Source organism: Limulus polyphemus, unplaced genomic scaffold (genome assembly GCF_000517525.1).
Source record: "Limulus polyphemus unplaced genomic scaffold, Limulus_polyphemus-2.1.2 Scaffold4686, whole genome shotgun sequence".
In the NCBI taxonomy this organism is placed as follows: Eukaryota; Metazoa; Arthropoda; class Merostomata; order Xiphosura; family Limulidae; genus Limulus; species Limulus polyphemus.
The window spans coordinates 51,995-75,953 of NW_013670296.1; the positions used below are offsets into that span (position 1 = coordinate 51,995).

Here is a 23,959-nt window from a genome sequence, read left to right on the forward strand (position 1 = left end):
TCATGTGATCTGGAGTAGTTATTAACTGCTAAAATGATTCATGTGGTCTGGAGTAGTTGTTAACTGCTAAAATGACTCATGTGGTCTGGAGTAGTTGTTAACTGCTAAAATGATTAATGTGGTATGGAGTAGTTATTAACTGCAAAAATGACTCATGTGGTCTGGAGTAGTTGTTAACTGCTAAAATGATTAATGTGGTATGGAGTACTTATTAACTGCTAAAATGATTAATGTAGTCTGGAGTAGTTGTTAACTGCTAAAATGATTAATGTAGTCTGGAGTAGTTGTTAACTGCTAAAATGATTCATGTGGTCTGGAGTAGTTATTAACTACTAAAATGATTCATGTGGTCTGGAGTAGTTATTAACTACTAAAATGATTCATGTGGTCTGGAGTAGTTATTAACTACTAAAATGATTCATGTGGTCTGGAGTAGTTGTTAACTGCTAAAATGATTAATGTGGTCTGGAGTAGTTGTTAACTGCTAAGATGATTGTGGTATGGAGTAGTTATTAACTGCTAAAATGATTGTGGTCTGGAATATTTATTAACTGCTAAAATGATTCATGTGGTCTGGAGTAGTTATTAACTGCTAAAATGATTAATGTGGTCTGGAGTAGTTATTAACTGCTAAAATGATTCATGTGGTCTCGATTGAGGGCTGTCTGAAGCTGCCGCTCAATAAACCTCATGTTCGACGACTGACACGAGATGTGGAAGTCATCAACATAAAGCCCATTTGCAACAGTCGGAGGAAGATTATTAGTGATAGCACTAATCTTAACATTAAAAAGTATGACACTCATGACACAGCCCTGAGGGACTCCAAGTTCCTGTGGAAAGGAACGGGAAAGAGTTGAACCCACACGGACTTGGAATTGCCTGCTCAGTAAAAAGTTTTGAATAAAAATAGGTAGATGGCCACGCAACCTATAGGAGTGGAGGTCCTGCAAAATTTCATACCTCCATGTGGTGTCATAAGCCATCTCGAGATCAAAGAACACAGAAACAATGTGTTCTCTTTTGAGAAAGGCTTCCCTGATCGACGTTTCACAATCTGAGGGTCACGGGTTCGAATCCCCGTCACACCAAACATTCTCGCCTTTTCAGCCGTGGGACGTTATAATGTGACAGCCAATCTCACTATTTGTTGGTAAAAGAGTAGCCCAAGAGTTGGCGGTGGGTGCTGATGACTAGCTACTTTCCCTCTAGTCTTCACTGTTAACTTAGGGACGGCTATCGCAGATAGCCCTCGTGTAGCTTTGCGCGAACTTCGAAACAAACCACATCAAATTATGACGCTATTTGAAGCTAGCCTAACCTCGCATGAAGTCAAATCCTCGACGTCATTCACCCGCACATCATGATGTGTAGAGAAACTTCTTACAGTAAGGGTAACTTCAAACTTTTCTTTTGCTGCAACTTCATGACCACTTCCTGTTCATGTTAATCTGTTTTATTTCTTCATCACTGGAGAAAGTTTCTCACCTTTCATGTGGAACAGTTGTAGCTGTAGAGTAGGGTGGTTCCAAATATATAATTCACACTAAAATTCATCCATACTGAATAAAATTTTACCTTGTAGCTCACATTATATCTGCATATCCCGGGTTCTCTCTCTCTCTCTATATATATATATATAACAGCCAAATGTCTGTCTGTCTGTCTGTCACGCTCTATCTGCTGAACGGTAAATCGAAGAAACAAAAAAAAATTAATTAAAATGCTTCTTTTACAAGTATTACAAGAATTTTTTTTTTTGCAATTTCTAAAATTTCATATCGATATCAACATCGATTTGTCAGTCTTCGTATATACTGAACAGTTAATCTGAGAGAAAAATAAGCACTTGAGAACAAAAAAATTTTTCTTTTTATGAGGGAATAATTTCATGAAAATAAATTGGTCTTCCTTTTCGACTGACTGAAATAAATATTTCGAAGATAGAAGCATGAATGAAAATACACATAAAAAAAAGGAATGTATGTATTTGTTGTTGTTCGATCTCTCTCTCCATGTATATACATCTATATATTTATGTCAACATTTTATACATGCGTGATTGTATTTATCATGTTGAATTAATTGATTTGAATATCTGCCCTTTGACACTTCTTACAGAAATAACTATCAAAAAGTGCTCATTTCAGTAGCGGCCTTTTTTTGCCCTCAGAAATAACAAGGAACTGCGGCATCCAGTGCAAAATTCCCCATGGCTACTTAGTGAACCTGAGTGCTCTAGTGTGGATGCACCCATTGCATCGAAACCCAAACACTTTTGCCAACAACGTATTACAGTCATCTTCTCAAAAAACAAAACAACAACAAACACGCACACAATGCAATTTTACTTCTTGAAGTAACACAATAACAAAATACATTTGTAAGCGGCTTTCTAGACAATCATATTGCATATATATACTATGATCCAAGGTATTCGGGTTGACTGCACATTTTTTATATTCATCACTATTTCTAGGAAACTCACTGTTGAACTGTTTCAACAGGCATCAGCTAGTTCTAAATAATTTTGAAGTCCTAGATTATTCAATAATGTTTTAGTATATTATTTAGGAATATTCTAGAACATCCTGGAATGTTGTAGCATATTATGAAACATTCAAGAGTATTCCACATTATTCAAAATGTTTAGGAACATTCCACAGATAAATAATCCATGCTGTCACTTTTTACTTCTGGAATATTCTGAATCACATCTTGGAACTTTTCCTGGAATGTGTTTTCATAGACTGCATGGTCCAGATACTGCAATTTTCAACTGAGTCCAGCAATCTTGGGAATACATAACCCAGTCCAGTTATGAAACTGCAACTGCAGTTGACCATGATGGATTAACAAAAATCTTAGAGTGCAATTTATATAGCACTTGGAGCACTGCATCATGCATGGTGGATAACCAAGGCATTACGTGTGATAAAGTCCGTGTTTAAATGTTTAAGGGACAGTTTAAGCTTATTGGCTACAAGCAAAGAAGACTCTGTGACACCTGCATCTTTGTTGTTCAAGTCTATCTTAGGGCATGATTCACTACTCCTGATGTCATTTCTGTTCCTTAGTAAGTATAAGAAGGTGAATTCTACTCTTTCAAAATCAGCCTGTCAAAAATTTGCTGGGCAGCTGGTATTTCAATGAGGAACTCATTGATCTGGCATTCTTTGATTCAGCTGTATCCACAGAGACAAAACACGCAATGGTAAAGGCACTAAATGAGAACAAAGCCATGGATAAACTTCCAAGGTGCATCTAGCTGAATATTGGATATTTCATCACAAAGAACACGACAGGCTTCTTCAGGTGCCTCAAAATTCCATCTGGAATTCTTGAATATGACCCCAAGTCATTGAAGCTTAGAGAGGACTACAAGGAGGCATTACAGACAGTTCAACACTTGAATGTGGTCAATGACAATGCTTAAAGGGGTGTGGTTCTTATTAAGGAGTATAATGCCATCATAACAAAGAAAGAAGAACAAAAAATAATTCCTCCTTCAAGTTGTGCTGGGTATTACGAAATGCTTTTCTAACATAAAAAAAAAAAACAACAATACAATAACCACACCAAAATCATATAATTATACTATTTTACATGCAATACAATAATAATATACTTCAAATAAATAATTCATAATACTCAACCTTCCCGGCTACTGCAGCTTATAACTTCAACCTCCTTAGTCAACCTCTAAATATGGTTCAAAATGGATGAAGTTTAACATTTAATGTATTTTTTGTACATTGAGACAAAATTAGAGGGTGAGAGCTTCAGCTATTTGAACCTGTAAATAAGACCACCTACTTTAGAGCCAGTGTTGATCAATATACTTCAAGGCTTCTCATGAATAAAAATGTCAACTAGTTTCTTCATATCTCACTTGGGGCACATAGGATATTCCCAGCTGAACTTTGCACCTTATGTCAAACTAATTCCTGTTTATCTGGAGCCTGGTTAGCTCTTTATTGTTCTTTTTATCTAGATGAAAAAAGTTCTAGCAGCGAGGGTAATCAACTGATGATTGACCCAGGGCAGAGTGGTCAGAGAAGCTATTTGTATTTTCTCTGTCACTCATAAATAAAACTATTTATCACTAATTCTTATTGATTTTGTAGGATTTTACCAAGCTCTTCTTGTAGGAGTTATTGCATAATGACAGCTTTTCTAGAAATATATTTTTTCATTTGGGCTGGGGGGGTATAGACCACCACCTACTGTTGGAGTCTATATAATCCTTCACAAAGCCAGAACAAAGAAATTTGCAGATGACTTACGATTACTTATTCTTCACAATGTTATTTTAAATCAATGAAACCAACTGCTTATTCTCACACTGATTTAAATACACATCTAACTTGTATATGTGAATACAACCCGTGCGATTTCCAATAGCAATTGCTAAGTAACATAGACTGTTTGCTGTTTTTGCTAGAATTAATACTTATAAAAAAAAAAACAACAACAAAAAAACATTTCTTACCTGTCAAGGCATGCAAGGACATTCTTACATTACTGTTAAAGGATACCACACTTTTTAATAATAGTTAGTGAAATATTTTATTGAAATACATTAATGCTCTTTTTTATGACAGGCCTTTTTTTTTTCTCACAGTCGATACACAAAGATTGTATTCTTCCAATAGATTTTTTATATAGTATGTATAACAAACTTCTGTTTTTATTCAGATCAAAATGAAAAAGTTCAAATGATGGAGCTTCATTGAACAATAATTTACACTGATTTCTATTTTAACAAAAAAATTATAATCTAAACAATATGAGCACAAAGACAATGAGGCAAAATACTACAAAATGTACACTATTTTAGTCCTGCACAGTCAATATATTTAGTAAATACTAAAGTTTTTATTTGTGTGATACCTCACTCTGATTATTCCAATAATAACCCAAAGATCCAGAATGTTAAAATTTATAGATATTCAATATTATTTTTAAATTTGATTAATGATTAATAACAAACATCTGAAATTCTAATATTTTTATAAAATGCTGTTGTCTTCCTAGTATATATCTTATAATCACTTGGTTCTCACAAAAGATTCTCAACAAACTGTGATGTAAAAAAACTGACAAGAACCTGCTGAAGTACATAACACTACACTTTTATCATTGTTACAAGACACCCAAGAGAGAAATGGTTAACACGTACAAGTTGGTGACCAATAGTTTCATCAGTAACTTTGATATTTTGTAAAATTGGTGATCACTGTAGATTATTCTTAATATCAATAATCATATAGAAAATATGAAACTAATTAATAACAGATTTTGCTTCACACAAAATTAAAGATTCCCTATTGGAAACCACAGAAGAATTCCCAGTGATGTCTTTGAGGTAATGACATACACCTATGACTGTCAATCTTAAAATACCAAGCTAATCTGTTTCAAGCTGACAACCCGAAATATAGAAACCAGCATAACAACAAGGGCTTGTTGGGTGAGTACAGGGTACAGTAAATACTTTAAAGATGAGCAGAATGGACATTTTTTCTGTCCTCGTATAAAACCATATAGTAACAACCATCACAAAAGCATGGTACGTTTGAGTGTCAGACAAAACTAAAACCACATTTGCGATTTATTTATGATGTCATATGTGTCTCCAAGTAAACAAAAATACTAAACAGAGAAAATTCTACTTTAACAAATATTCTAATTCACTTTTTCATAAGAGTTCTTAGGTTAGTGTAAGGGTGAGAGCAACAAGTACACTTTTATACGACATCTCCTAGTATTAGAAATATTAAGACACGTCATAAATAAAAACTAAAGTAGTGATAAAAAAAAGATAAGAAAAATACAGTTTTTAAAATGATTTCAATAAACTTTGAGAACAACATTTAATATATATATATATATATATAATCTTTTATGTATAGAAAAATTCCATTATCTGAACACTGATGTAATAAACATCAAATATTCATGAAACTTGAAGATATCACAGATCTAGTGATTTTTTCCAAGTTAATATATCAGTACCAACCTATTCACTAGTGTATCGCTGTTTACAAGATTCTATTTGTTAACTGAAAAAATTCACTCAGTCTAAAATATCCAATTGCTTCATCAAAAACTCCCTTCACTCGTCAATCAGAAAGGTGTTTTTTCTCCACGACAATGCACGTCCACGTGTGGCACGTTTGATGCAAAGGATCAGGATTAGTGTGTACTGTTTATAAGATTTCCATATATGACTTAATAAAAGTACCCTATTCTATAAGTACATTAAAAACACACAAATACTTAAATGAAACTACAAAAATTCTCAAATTACTCCCTGATAAATACGAGAAAGTATCAAAAGTATTAAAATAATACGAACTAAGCAAAATACCTGCATGAAACATTTTTAGGTTTCGGATATAAAAGATACACAAATATAAATTTTATAGATGTAAGTACAAATGAAAATTAGTTAAAAAAATATTGAAGATAGCTTGCAAATTTCAGGATTCATTAAATGTAAACCACTTTATACAGACATAAAATCTACAAAAAACACTTAATGCAAGTTCACTTTACAACCCTCAAAATTATTAAAATTTACTAAAGGTGTGGTGATACAGGGATACGATATGAGTATCATATCGTGAAGCCATGATACGATTGTATCGATACATTGTCCAATACAATTTATGTATCTTCACGAAATTTGACAAGCTTTCAGTAAAAATTACAAGTCTTTGCACAGAAAAAATCAGAATTTTTAATAAAGTATTTTTTGCTAAAAATTAATGATTCAATAAAGGAAGACGAATATTGCGTACTACATGTTGTCTTCATTTCTTTTATCAGAAATATTACGTGTAAAGTAACATAGCAAATTAACAATAACAAAATAGATAGACAGATATTAACTTTTTTCACTTCTCTTGCCAGCTGCCATATAGTTGATCAAACCTGAGAATTTGAAAAAGCACTGTAAAGTGTGAAGTACTTAAACAAGACAATGATAGTAATATAGATAATAAATTACAGACAGGACCGTCAAACTTTGTAACAAACCGTTGGTAAAACTTCTGTATCTAGATACGTATCATATCACGGCATCAATATCTAGATACGTATCGTATTGACTACTATAATGAGATATGCATCCCTAAAATTTACAAATCAACTGTAGGTAAAACTTTAAAAAATAACAACAAAAAAACATGAAATTTGTTGCTTGACTTGAATTTCTGTCAGCAAAAATGACAATTTGAGGCTATCATAAAAATGGACACTTGTATTTAATTAGGAATGCTGTACGATATATCAGTAACAAATGATTATTATGTGCAAGTAGAGAAAGGTTTTTACAAACAAGATACGTAAATGGTGAAAGCAGTTTTCAAAATTTCTTGCTGAAAACTTAAGTTCCTTAACAAATATTAGCTAAAATGTAGGGTCCCTTTGAATATATAAAAATAATTTGTATGACATGTGTTGATTCAAATATATTAACTAATGGTTTTTTGAGCAACTTCTGTATTAATAACGAGATACAATAATACTTCCATGGTCATTACTCTTGGTCTCAGTAAAAAACCTTTCTCACAACATTATAAAATGACTGACATAACATTTGCTAATTTTCTAAGACAATGAGCTTGTTGTCAGTTTTATCGGAAAATTTTAAGATTTATAAATAAAAAAATCTTCACTAAAAATCAAGAGGATGTTTTTAAGGCACTTTACGGTATTCTGTGATATGTACAGTATAATAAGCACAGAATTCACTTTACACTTTACACAACACACCTAGTTTTTCCTTACAAATATAGTGTGATAAATGAAGAGAACTGGAGAAACTTTGAATTAAATGTTGACAACATACTTAACATGGACACTTGACATTTAACACATCAACAAAAAAAAAATGTAATGAAACATTACTTAAGTAAAATAAAACTTGTATAACGCACACAGCTGAGATTCTTTGCATTAACTCTAAACTTTATGCAACATTCTAGACATTATAGCACAAGTATTCTTAAGTATATAAAATGTTCTGAAAAACTAGAGCATGATGTTCAATATTGCTTAGATCTCTTTTTGCGAGTTGGAGGGCCAGCAATGACGATATGTTGCATCTCATCAAACGAAACCAAAAATGTCAGCCTAACTGAACTTTTACTACTTATTTTCACCTCATAACTTTAAACATGTGTACAGAACTTGTTAGTATGTATTACTTGTTGAAATATTCATACCAAAGTATGTAGAAGGATATCTTTAAAAGTATGTGAAACATACACATATTATGGACATGGAAGACAGTTTTGCTGTAAAAATCTAAAAATGGAAGTATACATTAGAAAGCACTGGTTCATCTTCTTAGTTTGCTGGGAAGAGAATTTTTAAGGTCTTCCTCCATATGTTGGGTTCTTGAAGGTTGTTGTAGCTTGTTTGTAGATAGGGTTTTCTCCCTGTATGAAAAGCAGAAATCAGTGATAACATAACAGAGGAAGTTTAACATCATTGGAAATATGAAACTAACCTCAGAAATTTGTATACATGTATACAGAGTTAGCTATTTTTTGATGCAGCCATAAAATACAAATACTATGATATACACGTAGCTAATTCCATAAATCAGCACTTTCGTTAGAGCTGGGAAGTTAGTGCTAATTAATCAATTACAATTATATTACATGACCCCCCCCCCCAAAAAAAAAAAGAAGAAGAAAGAAAAACAGTTACCATTATGTTTGTTTTTAATATATGTAATAATCCAACACTAATAAATTGATAACTAAATAATGAAAACATGTTCTTCTATCACAATCAAGAGTAATAACGTTTTTATTTAAAACATACCATGGCTACAATTATAAATAATTAAGTAGCTAGTTAACCAACTGTTTATGTATTAAGCTGTAAAGAAATTAATGTCACTTTTTTTTAGATGAAAAAACCCGAACTACTTATATATCAAAACAAATCATTTATTAAATGAAATAGTCTCCATTCTTATCGATGACGCTTTTCCATCTAACAATCAGGTTGTTAAGGCCCCGATTAAAGAAATCACTTGGCTTTGAAGCAAAACACATGTCAATGTCCTCTTTGACACCTTCCACATTTGCATAATTTTCCCCATTAAGACGGTGTTGCTGCAAATGAAAAGAATGGTAATCTGATGGTGCCGTATCTGGAAAATATGATGGGTGGGTGGGTGTATGAACTTCCCAACCCAACTCCATAATCTTGTTTTGCATCAAACGTGCCACACGTGGACGTGCATTGTCGTGGAGAAAAACACCTTTCTGATTGACGAGTGAAGGGAGTTTTTGATGAAGCAATTGGATATTTTTGAGGGAATTTTAAAATTGCTTCAGTATTTTGAGCGTTTTAAAAGAGTTTAAGAAAAGTTATAACGATTTTCTGAGTGAACATATACATGAAGAAATAAATGCCGCAAGTAAAAGACGCCTGTATAATGAAATAAGGTCAGGAGCTAGGAAAGTAGAGCTAGCTGGTTAAGTGGTATTGAGAATCATGAGTTAATAGTTATAAAAAATGAAGCTACAACAGAGACGCTGAGAAAAACGCTAGCCATAAGTTTGACCGTGATAAATTACCTACACACGAGTTAGTGGTAGAGTAAGGGCTACTAAAACTTTATGACATCTCAAATTGGCGTTTTGATGCGAGATCTGTTACTCCATACCAATGTAATAATACAAGTAAAAAGGCAACTCGAGCACTCACTATCACAGTAACCAAAGAGTTTGGTTCTTGTTTTGGATTAGCCTGGGGAGTTGCACGGATTGACCAATAAAGTGTTAGAACTATTTGCGGGTAGTTAGGAATACTAGAAACATGAAGTTATATGTGAGTTATAATTATTAGTATTGTTAACCCAAATGTGCTGTTTTAGGGAGAGTTAATAATTGATTAAAGAAGTGCATTCTATGTTACGAAACGTAAATAAACTTGATGTATTGTGTTGAATATCAGTCTCAGGATCAGTTTCTTTAGTCTAACCGTAAATCTCCGCAAGTTAGCAACTTGTGAGCTCCACTTGCCACTGCAATCCTCAAATAAATTAATTTGGTGTAATCAACAGTACAGTCGAAACTCCGACTAGCCCTAAGGGTGCTGTCCATTACACAGATGAAGGGCTTAATTTAAATGTTCCAGTTGCTGACTACAGATCTCTGTATTGACAGTTTGCTGTGGAATGAGGAGTTTGAAATGAATTACTCCTTTGATATTCCATCAAATGCAAAGCATCACTTTCAGCGGATAGAGTCCAGGTTTTGGGGTCAGAAATGGTTTTTGTTTAGGACTGAGCCATTGTTTTTGGCATTTAATATTTGCATAGAGAATCCATTTTTCATCACTGGTAACAATTCTGTCCAAAAATAGTTCACGTGCATTACATGCCAGAAGAGACAAAGCAATGTTCACACGTTGGAAACGATGATCATCGGAGAGTTTGTGAGGCACCCAAACACCTTCTTTATGGACTTTTCCCATATTCCTTAGATGTTCACATATTGTTTCATGAGAGACATGCAATTTCAGGGCCATTTCACGAGTGTGTTTCCTTTGGTTAGATTCAACAAGTGTCTTCAGGCATCAATATCAATTCCAACATCTCAGCCCCTGCCATTAGTTTTTTAAGACTAAATTCACCTGAACGAGATTTGCTGAACCATCGTTGATACTTACGAACATTCAAAACATTTCCATAAACTTCTTTGATATTATTTGTGGCTACAGAGGCATTGTTTCCCTTCTTGCATTCAAACAGCATTACATGCTGAATGTGTGTCTTGTCACGTGCCATCACTAAGGGATTAAAGTATACTAAACTTTACACATTATATAGGCTACACTAAAGTGACATTTAGGCAGTTCGTTTAACTATTATGCGTGATGCAAGTTTTTCGGGGGGTGGTTAATGAAAGTGTTCCAAAACATGACATTAATTTCTTGACAACCTAATACACATTGTTAGAACAAGATTAACATAGAAATAATACTCAATAAAGATTTGAGTCATCAGAATATTTTGCCTACCTACCATACTTAATGGTAATGCCACGTTAACTGTGGCAAAACATTGTTTTATTGTATAATTTTTCTATCCCATTTTAGCCATTTTTAACTTTTCAAGTGTGTGGGATACCTCCACATTTATTTTTTAACATAATGGTAACATTTTGATTTTTGAGTAATTGGAAACAGTAAATACTTGGAAACCCTAGTTCTAATTAGTTGATAATTTTCATTATAACCAATGTAACTTCATTTAGTTGATTACTTTCATAATAACTGATGTAATTTTGATTAACCAATTATTTCAATTATCAGAAACACTAATAATTAGTACATTATTTTTGTGGTGTTAATCGATTAATTTACCAGACATACATAACTGATTATGTTGATTAAATCACCCAGTTCTAACTTTGGTTCTGCCCCTGTTGTTCGGTGCATGAACAAGTTTACATTACAGAAATTTTCAATGATTGCCTTATAATGAAACAAATAATTGACGTGTTATTGCATGTACATTTGTAACAAACATGACATTATTAAATGTTTGAAGTTCACAGAATACATTGTACAACAAATTCAAGATCAGTGAATTACCAACAATGCCACTAAAACACAAGTTTTTGATATAATTTTATACATTACTTACTAAAAATTATATTTTTGTTACATCATTCATCAGCTGTAAAATACAGAAATAAATAAATAAATATGATAATTAATATTGCAGTCTCATCTATATAGATATTAAATGAAATTTCAATTCTTTAACACACATTAATCTTTAGGTTTATACTATTATGGAGGAAAAAAAAAAACTACTCACAGTGTCCCACTTCGCCATCTGTCTTTCCTTTTCAAACTTAGCAAATTCTCTTCGATCATGAATGGTAGTGAGCAATTTCCAGATAAGCAAGAGTGCTAATCCTACCAGAACAATACCACCAATAACTCCAAGCACAATTGCTAAAATGTTGATTGGCTCTGGACAATCTAATAATTAAATGAAGAATATAAAATAATTTAAAACTTTTTCACAGTAATTAAACACTTATTTTCTAGCAAAAAACAAATACATCTTTCACATTTACTCTATTATATAATATAATCACTTATATTTTTCTTCAGAAAAACTGGCATTAAGGTCTAACGAAGTAGATGAAATTTAAAACGTTATCAATGTTCTCCACTCTCTAACACAGAGGTAGCAAACCCATGGCAAGCGAAAAAGTCGTGCCTTGCTTATCTTTTAGAAAATATCATGTTGCGACACATAACGCAAATGTTTTTCGAATCTTTGCACATACCCATGAACATACGAGTCATATTATTAATTATTTTGTTTAAATTTATAATGCCTTTTAATTTGACTACTTGAACTTCTCAATTCCTATGGGCTTTGGTTTGGGGCCTAAAACTAACACAACTGCTATAAATTTTGCCACTCGTGCTCTAAGGCAAAATGCTTGTTTCTGTAATGGTTAGTCACTCCTGATAAAGATGTCAACGAAAATAAAGCATTTCAATACATTTCACAATGCATCAAATGAAATTTCTTTAAAGCCATATACCAGTTTCTTTAACCTATGACATATTCTGGCTAATTTACTTGTGAGATTAAATAATGTTTCCTAATAGAAAGAAACAGAATGATGATCGAGTTAAACAGATAAATGCTTGCAGATCTAATAACATCCCCCTATGGCACAGAGGTATGTCTGCAGATTTACAATGTTAGAAATCGGATTTTGATACCCATGGTCAGGGCCATCAAGAATGGCAGCGGGCCTCAGGGCTGGGGTCACCCCAGTGGGATCAAGGAGCTGAGCCCCTGATGGGAGACCAAGAGGGAAGCTCTAGACTTTTAGTAATTTTAGCAATATTTTAAGACTTAATACTACTAAGTTATGGCTTAAAGTGCCGATTTCCTTTGTGAAATTTTCCGTGGACAAAGGCCTTTAACAATCAACAATATCATTTTGAGAAAAGAAAAAATGTAAACATCTGTTCATTTAATTGGATAATTTATTGAAAGTTTAAACACATTGTCAAGAATTACTTTAATGAGTTCAGTAATGCAGAATTGTGATAACTAAACGAAACATGCTTTACGTGCCTTTTTTAAAACAAATGTTTTTATTATTTCACTGAAGTCAATTCTCCCCACAAGTTCGCTCTCAATACTAAGGACGACTAGATCATTCAGTCTCTCCTGTGTCATCGTGCTCCTCAAGAAGCTTTTGAAGAGTTTTAGTTTGCTGAAAGATCTCTCAGCAGATGCTACTCTAACTGGCAATGTGCAGAATATTCACAGTGCAATACATACATTTGGAAAAATGCCATCTAACTTGTACCTTTTTATTGTTTTAAAAAGTTGATATGGCCCCATATCTTCACCAAAATCTGATGCATGTTATACTAGGCCTAAGCAGCTAAGTGTAAGCCAGAAGGCTGATTGGAAAAGTTAAAACCTTGGCTTTTAAGTCTTTAGGCCATTTGCTCTCGGTGGGCCTGCCCATGTTGGGCAGAGAACAGATAGCCCATTGTGTAGCTTTGTGCTTAACTTTAAACAAACAAATCCTAATAAGAAAAAACAAAACAAAAGGGATTAATATAATGTCTAGATTGCAAATGAAGCTTAAAATTTACATTTGTAGAATCAAAATAAATTACAAACAGGCACTTTCTTCTGTAGGTGTTTCCTACTGTGAACAAACAAGTGATTAAAAATTCTAAGTGTTCTCTACACATTCGAGGCCAGTAAAGTAAAAGAATCTGGATTATTATTCATTTTAATAATGAGGAAAGCAAGGATGTTTTATCACTGAGCAACCACACAAACATGAAAACTCATTAGAGAAGCAAGCAGACAATTACTGAAGTAATAACCTAAATATGTTAAATAATAACGGCCAACAATATAACCATAGGGTCTCCCTGCAAACAAGAAGCAGACAACGTAAGGCCTTCAAAAATGTTTTAAAACTTTAGATATTAGTAGAAAAATTAACAGCAGTAAATTGGAAATTCATATAAAACACTGTCAATGATGGGACATGAAGGGTGAATAGTGATCGGCTTTCTTCACCCTATATCATATAAAACACTGTCAATGATGGAACATGAAGTGTAAATAGTGATAGACTTTCCTCAGACTTTCACATAAAATCCTGCTAAAAAAGGGACATGAAGGGGGAATAATGATTCTTTTTCTTAGACTTCCATGTAAAACGTTGCCAATGAATAGATATAATGAAGGGGGAATAATGATTCTTTTTCTTAGACTTCTCTGTAAAACGCTAAAAATGAAGGGATATGATGAAGGATGAATAATGACCCTTTTTCTTGCACACAAAACACACTGACAAGACTATTTTATCATCTGGTTTTACTGTAACAGTTTTTTCTCCTTACCTTTAGTTCTTTCAGCCCAGACCAAAGGCTTGTTATTCTCATCCAATGTGTAAACAAACTTAAACTTACAGTCATCATCATCTCGGAAGACACACAATCTTTGTTCTGGTTCTTTCACTATAGAACAGACATTTATCTTAAGCTACAATTCCATAATAGCCAGTTAATAAAATACAAATTAAAAGCAGATAACTTTTGCCCCTAAAATCTTGTCACAATCTGTTACAAAATCATGCAAGAGTACTTAATGCTAATTTTCTATTTTGTTGAGGTAAAATACAAGGTCACAACACACTTCAGTTTCTCTTCAATTGTTTTATTTCAATGTCTTTTAAACAATCATATAAAAATTGTCAAAACAGTTGGCCATCTAATATCAATAACTTTCTGCACACCAAATGTAAAAGATTTCCATGTGCTGTACATACATACTAAACCATACTGTTATAGCCACTCAGTTAATACCCAGTTCTTGCAATAAACATGTGGTGATTGTCCAGTTTTCCTTAACTACAACTCATAGTGACTAAATGAGTTTATACACAACTTTTTTTTTAGTGTTAGTTTATAGTAAGTAACAATTCCAATAGTGTTCTAAGTCTATCAATATTATGTTTCACACATATGCTTTACTAAAATATCTAGTCCACGATACATTTTCAGCATATTTATTAACTTCTCTATATATTTCCTAAAAAGTTTCTAACAAATAAAATCAAATCTTTCTTCTTGCTAAAATACGGTAATTGCAAATATTACCATACATCTGATTAATGGTAACCTATAAATTATATATGCAGAAATTAAGGTCTAACATTCATCCTGTTTCAATACTCTACTGACTTTCTACTGTTTTTGACATTATTGGATGGTAATGAATCATAACCATCTTCTTACAGATGTAATATTAATAAGTTGAGCATAGTCCTACCATCAAATTGATGAAAGTTCTAAAAGAACTCATAATTTTGAAGAAATAATACAGTTACTACAGTTGGTTTATCTTAACAGACATTACAATTTAGTTCCTTGCTATGCTTTTGCTTGTAGAAACAATTAAGTAACCATAAATAATACTGATTAATACAGCACCATAAGAGGTATCATAGCTATTACGACAAAGCAAAGAATCTCTGGAGGTTGCATCTGATAGTGATAAAAAAACTTGGTTAAAATATATAAATAAATTATTGTTAGATAACTGGATATTTTATAATGATTAGACAATTTCTACACTGCACTGAGGATGATTCTTCAAAAATAACGAGTCAAGCATTCCAAGCAGAGAAACAAGAAAACAAAACAAAAACGTACAAAGCAAATAGTAATGTGTATAACTATTAATTAAGCATTTAAAGAAATACAAATTAGAAATTATAATAATTCAAGAAGTGTAAACAGTATATTAGTTCTACAGAATTAGTAATTATCAAGTGTCAAAAATAAAAGTACTCTTAATGATTTTCTTTCCTTAATAACTTAAGCTTTAGGAGACTACAAACAGAAACTACTTTATGGCAAAAATACAAATCTGTTTAATCTAAGCACTTTCAAAAGACGGACCTTTCTTCATCAGGAGAAAATTGATGAAGAAAGGTCCATCTTTTGAAGGTGATACAGTTACAGGTTTTGTATTTTGGCCTTTAATTGATTTTTTGAGCCTATGTATTTTCCCAACATCATGAAAGAAACTACTTTCTGATATAAAACACTCTAGGACTAGTTGGTACAATTACCTTCAGCTTCACTAACTTCTTCTGGAATAAAAGAACAATTTTTGCATTCCTCATCTGACAGTGGGCCAGATTCAAACACTAAACACTGAACACACTCTTTAAGATCTTCACAGAGGCCAGGACACGTCTATAATGTTAAAGAAAAGTTAGAATATTTTAATTAATTTTTTTTCAGTTCACTCTTGGTTTATTTTGGATATCTGTGCAAATCTACACAAGGGCTATCTGCTCTAGCTATCCTTAATTCTGAACTGATAGATTACAGACAAGGCAACTGGTCAACAACACCCACCTATAACTCTTCGGCTAATCAGACTGTAGGGTTTGACCATTATTCTTGTAGAGCACCCATGACCCCAAAGTCAGAGTTTGATTTTTTTTGTAATAATGGAATGCCAACCATAGACCTTCAAATACACAGTCCAGCATGCTAACCATTTGCCCACATTTGTCCCTCAGTTTACTTATTCTATATTTTACTCGTTACTGATCAAAATTTGAAGCTGAAATTAAAAAGAATTATTTTCTACATATAAAAAAAACTCCCCAATTTACAGTTTTGTACAAAACAGTTCTACTGACACTAACCAGAATGGTAAAAACAGAGCTTAGGTCAATATATTAATATATCACAGTTATCAGTCATTGTTTGTTTTTATATTAACTCAATTCAGTAAATATATGCAGAACTCTGTACTCACAGGACACTCCTCACAGTAGCGTCCACTGTATCGTTGATCTTCTGACTCAAAGCACTCACAGATACCACACTTGCAATCACCATGACCACTACAAATTTGCTAGATTTAAAAAACAAAAAAAAAGAGAGATAAATGCATTTTTACCTAGCTATAACTAAACAACTGATCAGGCTAACATCCAAAGACTAATATTTCTCCCCGAGTTAATGATTAAAGAAACATTTTAAGTGATGCTGATTAACACAGATCTACCATAACACAGTTTCAGGGCATGGATGTTCACACCCTATCTCCTCATTTTCCTGTACCAACTTTTTATATTTATGTATTCTTAAGGTAATTACAGATGACAGCAGATTTGATATACTTTTAATAACAAGCACGTGTTGTCTTGGCTATATCAGGAAATTTATAAGAGGAACCTCTGGAATTGCTTATCATTGAATTAGTCTATTTAAAGTTCTTAAAATATTGCATATTAATACCCATTTAATACATACTGCTCAATTTTGTTTTCATAATTTGCTTATTATTTCTGAGATTAAATACATCATTTTTATCATAAATTTTGGCTATTTAGCAACAAAAATTGCTATAATTACTAATGCTTCAAGTCTTTGTCAATAAATTATTTCAATAGAGAGAAAAAAACAAAAAAAAAACTTTGTTAAGCATACGTTTTTACTATACAAAATTTCCTTAAAAGCGATACATGTTAATAAAAATCAGAATAAAGTTAAAAATCACCAATGCTACTGACATTTTATAAGAACTTAAGCAATGTCCTTGTTTTTTGTTATTAAGCATAAAACTACACAAAGGGCTATCTGTGATCTGCCCACCACGAGTATCAAAACACTGTTTCTAGTGATATAAGTTTGCAGAGATTCCACTACAAATAGTTCTTGTAGCCTTTATTCCTTTGCATACTTACATCACTATCAGGTGCAATGCAAGTTTCAACACTGTCCTTACACTCGCATGCACTGCCTTTCCAACCAGGTAAACATTCACATTCTCCACACTCGCACTTCCCGTGGCTGGGTCCTGTGAAAGACAGGAAAAATAAATAAGTGATATTAATCAAATCAAGGTTAATTGCCTGAATTTTATCCATTCACCTTCTGTACAAGTGAGTTTGTGATTGTATATACTTGTAGTTAACTTATAACATTTGAAAAGGCATGACAGGTTCTTAGTAGCAAAAAGGTGAATAAAAATATGTCAGGCCTACAACAGCAGAAGTACCTATAAATACTACATGCCACTCCTATAAACTAGTACAGGTGATATATAAGAAATTCTACATACCAGCTACATGTCATGTTGTTTCAGCTACAATGATTTCTAAAAAAGAAAGAATCAAGTATCTGCAGTACACAGCAGATTTTAAGTTAAGTGAAGCACAGAAGAAACAGAACCGAGTCAGCAAAGGAAAATAATAAAATATAAATGTGCAAGTAAACAATCTTTATTCTTATCCAAACCACATGTATTGCTGGAGCTTCACCTTTGGAGCAAATATTAACATGTCCACAGACTAAGAGAAGAATCATGATGATACCACACTTTCAAGACAGAAAACAGTCTAGTGTAATATCATACAATCCAAAATGATCTAAGTCGACCATTATTCAAGTTATATATATTTAAGAGATATAAATCCCCTGATAATACTGACTTGTACAAGGTTTTGTACCATCTCTTAAAATGAGTATGACCTCATTCCAATGAAATATGACTAGGAAACAGGGTTAACCCTATGCGCATAAGTGGAGGTCAAAGTGCACATGAGTGTTCTTTTAAAAGAGTGTCGTTCAACATGATATGATGTATCTGATGTCAGAGTTACCAACTATTCATTTTACCCCACACTACTGATTTAGTAACAGTTCATGGTAGAGGAGAGTAAATAGAGGATAAAATATACAGGGATACTAAAAAAAAAAGTTAGATCTGCATTTCAGAGGTTCTAAAAGTCATGCAAATTGTACGATGGACAAAAATATTTTTGTTCTGCACATGAACACCATCTTGCTCTCTGACTTTTCAGAGTCTGAGTCTGACTGATGTTGTCAGTCCACAGACATATCTTGAGAATAAATACTTTTGGTAACACATCTGATTTTTTGTGTACAAAGACTTGTACATTTTACTAAAAGACTTGTCACGTTTCATGTAGATGCACATAGTAAATTTGGAATTATAGATAACATTCCTTTTCTCCAATACAGAATCGGTAACAGACTGAGTCCATGTACATTTCATTAAGCAAGTATAGGTTTCACCAAACATTCATTGTAATACATAACTTTTGTCTAAGCTAGAAGATCAATGCAAGTTTATGACTTTTGATATTCTGTTTACAAAGTCATCAACTAACTACGTGCAGAAAACACTCACACCTAAATACAGATTTATCTAATATATTCTTTAATAATTATGGAAGGGAGAAATATAGCAGTCCTTTCATTAGCAACCTATGCACTGATGCAAGAACATTTCATAAATCTTCTTTAATGCAAAAATTTTCTCTTACAAAATTGGAAAATAGAAATAGGACAGAAGATACAGTAAATATACATGCCAGTTATATACAATAAGACCAGTTGTAAAATAGGAATATTTGTACCAATATTATGTCATCACCTGAAAAATTCTGAATGGCAACAGGTCCATCTGTTCTAGGGCCTTTAGAATTTTAGCAGCATTTTCGTATTACAATTTATTTAACATAAATGATCAAAAACATGCCAATTATTTTTTAATGACCTAATCTTCACATAGTTTTGAGCCAATCCATGTGTAACATGTAGATACGTGTAAATATTTAAGCTTACCAACAATTTCAATGATCATATATTGAGCAATATATATAAATTAAGGTGTAATTTTTTATTCATACATACATTTTTAAAGATGTATAATAAAACATGACAATCAACCTCTTCAGTGCTGTTCATCAATGCTCAACTGTGAACTGCTTAATAAGTTTACTACTATCAGCATACGTGGCACATTTTGGAAGTCAGGGAGTAAAGAGGTTATGAATAACCTACCTTTCTTTTCTGAATAATAAGGAAAACAAAAACTGGAGAAATAACAATTGTACTGGACAAGTAGATAATTTAGATTTTACTGTTCATTATTAAGATAATAACAAATCTACTACTTTCAATATTAAGACTTAAAAAATGGTGTGTATGAAAATACTGCATTAAAAATTTATGAATCTAATGACAAATGAAAGTTGGAATCAACTGGACAAATTTTTTGCATTTATAAAATAAAATCTAGTTACACAAATGATAGGAGTTTGATAAGCCATGAACAAAACCCATCAATTCCAATACAATTTTAAAGTTATATATTTGTGGGGTCCAGGAATTACACAATATAAACAAATATAAAGGATTGCATTGTATATTCTGACATGAAATCTATTTTCGTAGTTGATAATAATTTTGTGAATCTGCAATTAAACCTTAAAGCCTTTGTGGCTAACAAAATTTTAAAATTTCTAGATCAATTGTGAATATTTTATTTTACCAACTGCCAGAGGATTTGCTTTTAAATACACCCTAAGCAGGAAAATATAAAATATGCATTGATAAACTGTTATATAGTTATATTCACACTAATCAAAATGTAATTTCTATGACTGCATTGTTTACACAGTGGAATAACAAACAACGATAAATATTAATTTGTGCATATACAAATTTACATCTAGTCTATTTCATCTTTCTAAAATAAAGTATTACCACATACAACAAATTAACATTTTTTACAAAGCTGTAATAGTACATTTTCTTAAGTATAAGACATATTATTCATAGAAAAAGATAGAAAATCATACCCCACTTTTCCTTCATACTGCCCCATCATGTACCCCACTTTTCCCTCATACTGCTCCAATATGTTGGTTATTTATTTCTAGCAATAATAAGTTATTTCATAATAGTTTTCTCATTGCAATTATTATGTTGTAAGTTAAAATTTGTAGTTTAAATATTTTGACTGACTTAATTTTTGACATCATAATAATTTATTTTCAGAAGCATTCAAATGCAAATTTGTATATAAAATTTAAAAGGGTAGACTACTTACCACTACAGATTTCACCTTCATAACGATCACAGGAAAAATTGTCACATTCACAAAACCTTCCAGTCACTGTTTCTTCTGGGTTCTGTAGTAAAATATTTATATAGAATAAAAACTATTACTGAAAACATGATTAAAACTGTATTCTATCAAAAACTTTCTTTATAAAGAAAATAAAAATAAAATGTTTAGTGAATATCATGTAAAAGAAAAAATTGATTAAACTTTCCTGCGAATACAACAGTATATATCTCCAGTAGACTATACTTCAGAATGAATGTTTCACAGAAACTTTCCTTCATTGCTTCATTTCCTAAAATGGTAGTGAATTCTCACGCGACTTAAATTATCTTCCTTACGAATGTAAAAGCATAATTTAAACATTTTTGACATAAATTTTTATTCATTTTGAACTTCCCACTTGGCTGGTTTTTGTTGTAATAAATTAACAGAATTTAAAAATAACTTGCTTGTCTTTGAAAACATTCACAAACTCCACAATGACAAATTCCTCTTCCAGTACAAGGTTTGGTGTCGTTGCCACTGAAAATAAACAAATAAATGTGGATTACAGACAACCACATGCTGATATATGCAGTTACATTATTGTACATGTATAATGTGTTTGGCATTATATTAGCACCCTTTACATAAATATATATAATTGTTTCAAAAGTTTTGCACAATTCTACATAATGGGCTATCTAGACATAGCCATCTTAAATTTTGAAATGATAAATAAGAGGGAAGGCAGCTGGTCAACAGCACCCAATAATTCTTGAGCTACTTGTCTGACCACATAGTAGGATTTGACCATCATTCTTATAGTGTACCCATGGCCTACCATATATTTTACCCTACACTGTGAGGGTTCGTGGTAGGGAAGACAAAACACTACATACAATATACGGTGATTGAAAGAAACTAGATATACATTTTGGAGGTTCTAGACGTTATGCAAATGTAATATGCAAACTGTATTATGGACAAAAGTATTTTTATTCTTCACACGAACATCACTTTTGTGTATAAGATACTTGTAAAATTACAGTCAACATTCCTTGTGATTGAAAGAAACTAGATATACATTTTGGAGGTTCTAGACGTTATGCAAATGTAATATGCAAACTGTATTATGGACAAAAGTATTTTTATTCTTCACACGAATATCACTTTTGTGTATAAGATACTTGTAAAATTACAGTCAACATTCCTTTTCCAATATGGGTTGATCCAATGGACCAATGTCATGCATTTGTGGTAAATAGATTGTATACCTTCTAGCCTCATTAGGTCTTATCTTCCACAGATGTCTCTTTCTCTTACTCAGATGTATTTGACTACTACCCCATCATAAGTTATACTTTAGTTTTACTTGCCTATCTAGATATAAATATGTTTATTCATTTTAATTTGTTTTAAATTCTACAGAGAATGGTCCAGTTATAATGTTATAAAATCATTAAGACTAGAGAATTTCATCATTAATGAGACTGATTTTTACGTCCAAGATACACCTTGACTTCTACATAGATGATGTCTGGATATAAACAAGATACACCTTGACTTGTACTTAGGTAATGTGTGGACACGTATAAGGTACAACTTGATTTCTACTTTGATAATGTCTGGACACGTATAAGGTACACCTTGACTTGTACTTTGATAATGTCTGGACACGTATAAGGTACACCTTGACTTCTACTTCGATAATGTCTGGACACGTATAAGGTACACCTTGACTTCTACTTCGATAATGTCTGGACACGTATAAGGTACACCTTGACTTCTGCTTCGATAATGTCTGGATATGTATAAGGTACATCTTGACTTGTACTTAGATAATGTCTGGACACGTATAAGGTACACCTTGACTTGTACTTCGATAATGTCTGGATATGTATAAGGTACACCTTGACTTGTACTTAGATAATGGTTGGATACTTACAAGATACACCGAGCTTCATCTGTCGTAAGATCAATGTCCTTGGAATCACATTCACATTTGTTTCCTGATCGTCCTTCGTTGCAGCTACAGGTTCCACATGCATAGGTTCCATTACCATGAGTACACTTGTCACTATTTTTCTCCTGTAATTTAAATAATTCAGAAGGTTATATATATGAACAAAATAATCAAATACCTTTCTCTTTTGCTCTAACTTGTGAAAACCTATTACTCAGTTCTTGTTAGATACATTCGACTCGACTGTTCATTTTAATTTTAATATGAGAGTATTATTTAGTTTATATTGTGCGAGCCTTGAATATTTGAGTATTGAATATTTGGTATTTACATTACTTTTGCAAGTTACATGAACTCCTTGAGTAACAAGTATGATTTCCAGACCACATGAACCAATTTACTAGTTAACAAGCTTTCCAAACCACATAAAACACTTCAGCAGTTAGTAACTACTCCAGACCACATAAAACACTTCAGCAGTTACTAACTACTCCAGACCACATGAATCATTTTAGTAGTTAACAACTACACCAGACCACATGAATCATTTTAGTAGTTAACAACTACACCAGACCACATGAATCATTTTAGTAGTTAACAACTACACCATTGTTGACATGGACCACTGCAAACGGTTTTTAATTTTCTTTTTCCAAAACCGTTTGCATGCATTTTTGCCGCCAACGTGGTCTCCACCCCGATCCTGAGCTCCATCTCGGCAATGTAGTTATTCGTGTGGTCCCTGAGGCAAAATTCTTGGGGCTTATCTTTGACCATAAGCTTAGTTTCATTCCATTTGCAACTTTCTTTACAATATGCTGCCAAGCTTCGATCCTTACCACGGCATCCCACCTGGGATTGTGTCTTTCTCCCACGATGTGCCATGCTCTTTCGGAACAAACAGTCTGCTATTCCTTCCTTTGGCCTTCATATCCAGGCGCAACTGGCTGAATTGCTGTCCCCAATGATCAGCCCATTCCACCTTGGCTTATTACCATCCCTTC

The 23,959-nt window shown here is 32.6% G+C and overlaps 1 protein-coding gene across 1 annotated transcript in view; it reads right to left on the reverse strand.

Moving 5' to 3' along the window:
* Positions 1–7,022: 7,022 nt before the first annotated feature.
* Positions 7,023–23,959, reverse strand: part of LOC106471539 (integrin beta-PS-like) — a 26,788-nt gene continuing 9,851 nt past the window's right edge. The window contains exons 8-16 of the mRNA XM_013932137.2: positions 22,938–23,080; positions 21,460–21,532; positions 20,993–21,074; positions 17,817–17,929; positions 16,883–16,981; positions 16,182–16,308; positions 14,446–14,562; positions 11,858–12,024; positions 7,023–8,450 (exon numbers count right to left, since the gene is read on the reverse strand). Of these exons, the coding sequence (XP_013787591.2) occupies positions 8,382–8,450; positions 11,858–12,024; positions 14,446–14,562; positions 16,182–16,308; positions 16,883–16,981; positions 17,817–17,929; positions 20,993–21,074; positions 21,460–21,532; positions 22,938–23,080 (990 nt within the window). The 3' untranslated portion in view covers positions 7,023–8,381. The remainder of the gene's footprint in view (positions 8,451–11,857; positions 12,025–14,445; positions 14,563–16,181; positions 16,309–16,882; positions 16,982–17,816; positions 17,930–20,992; positions 21,075–21,459; positions 21,533–22,937; positions 23,081–23,959) is intronic.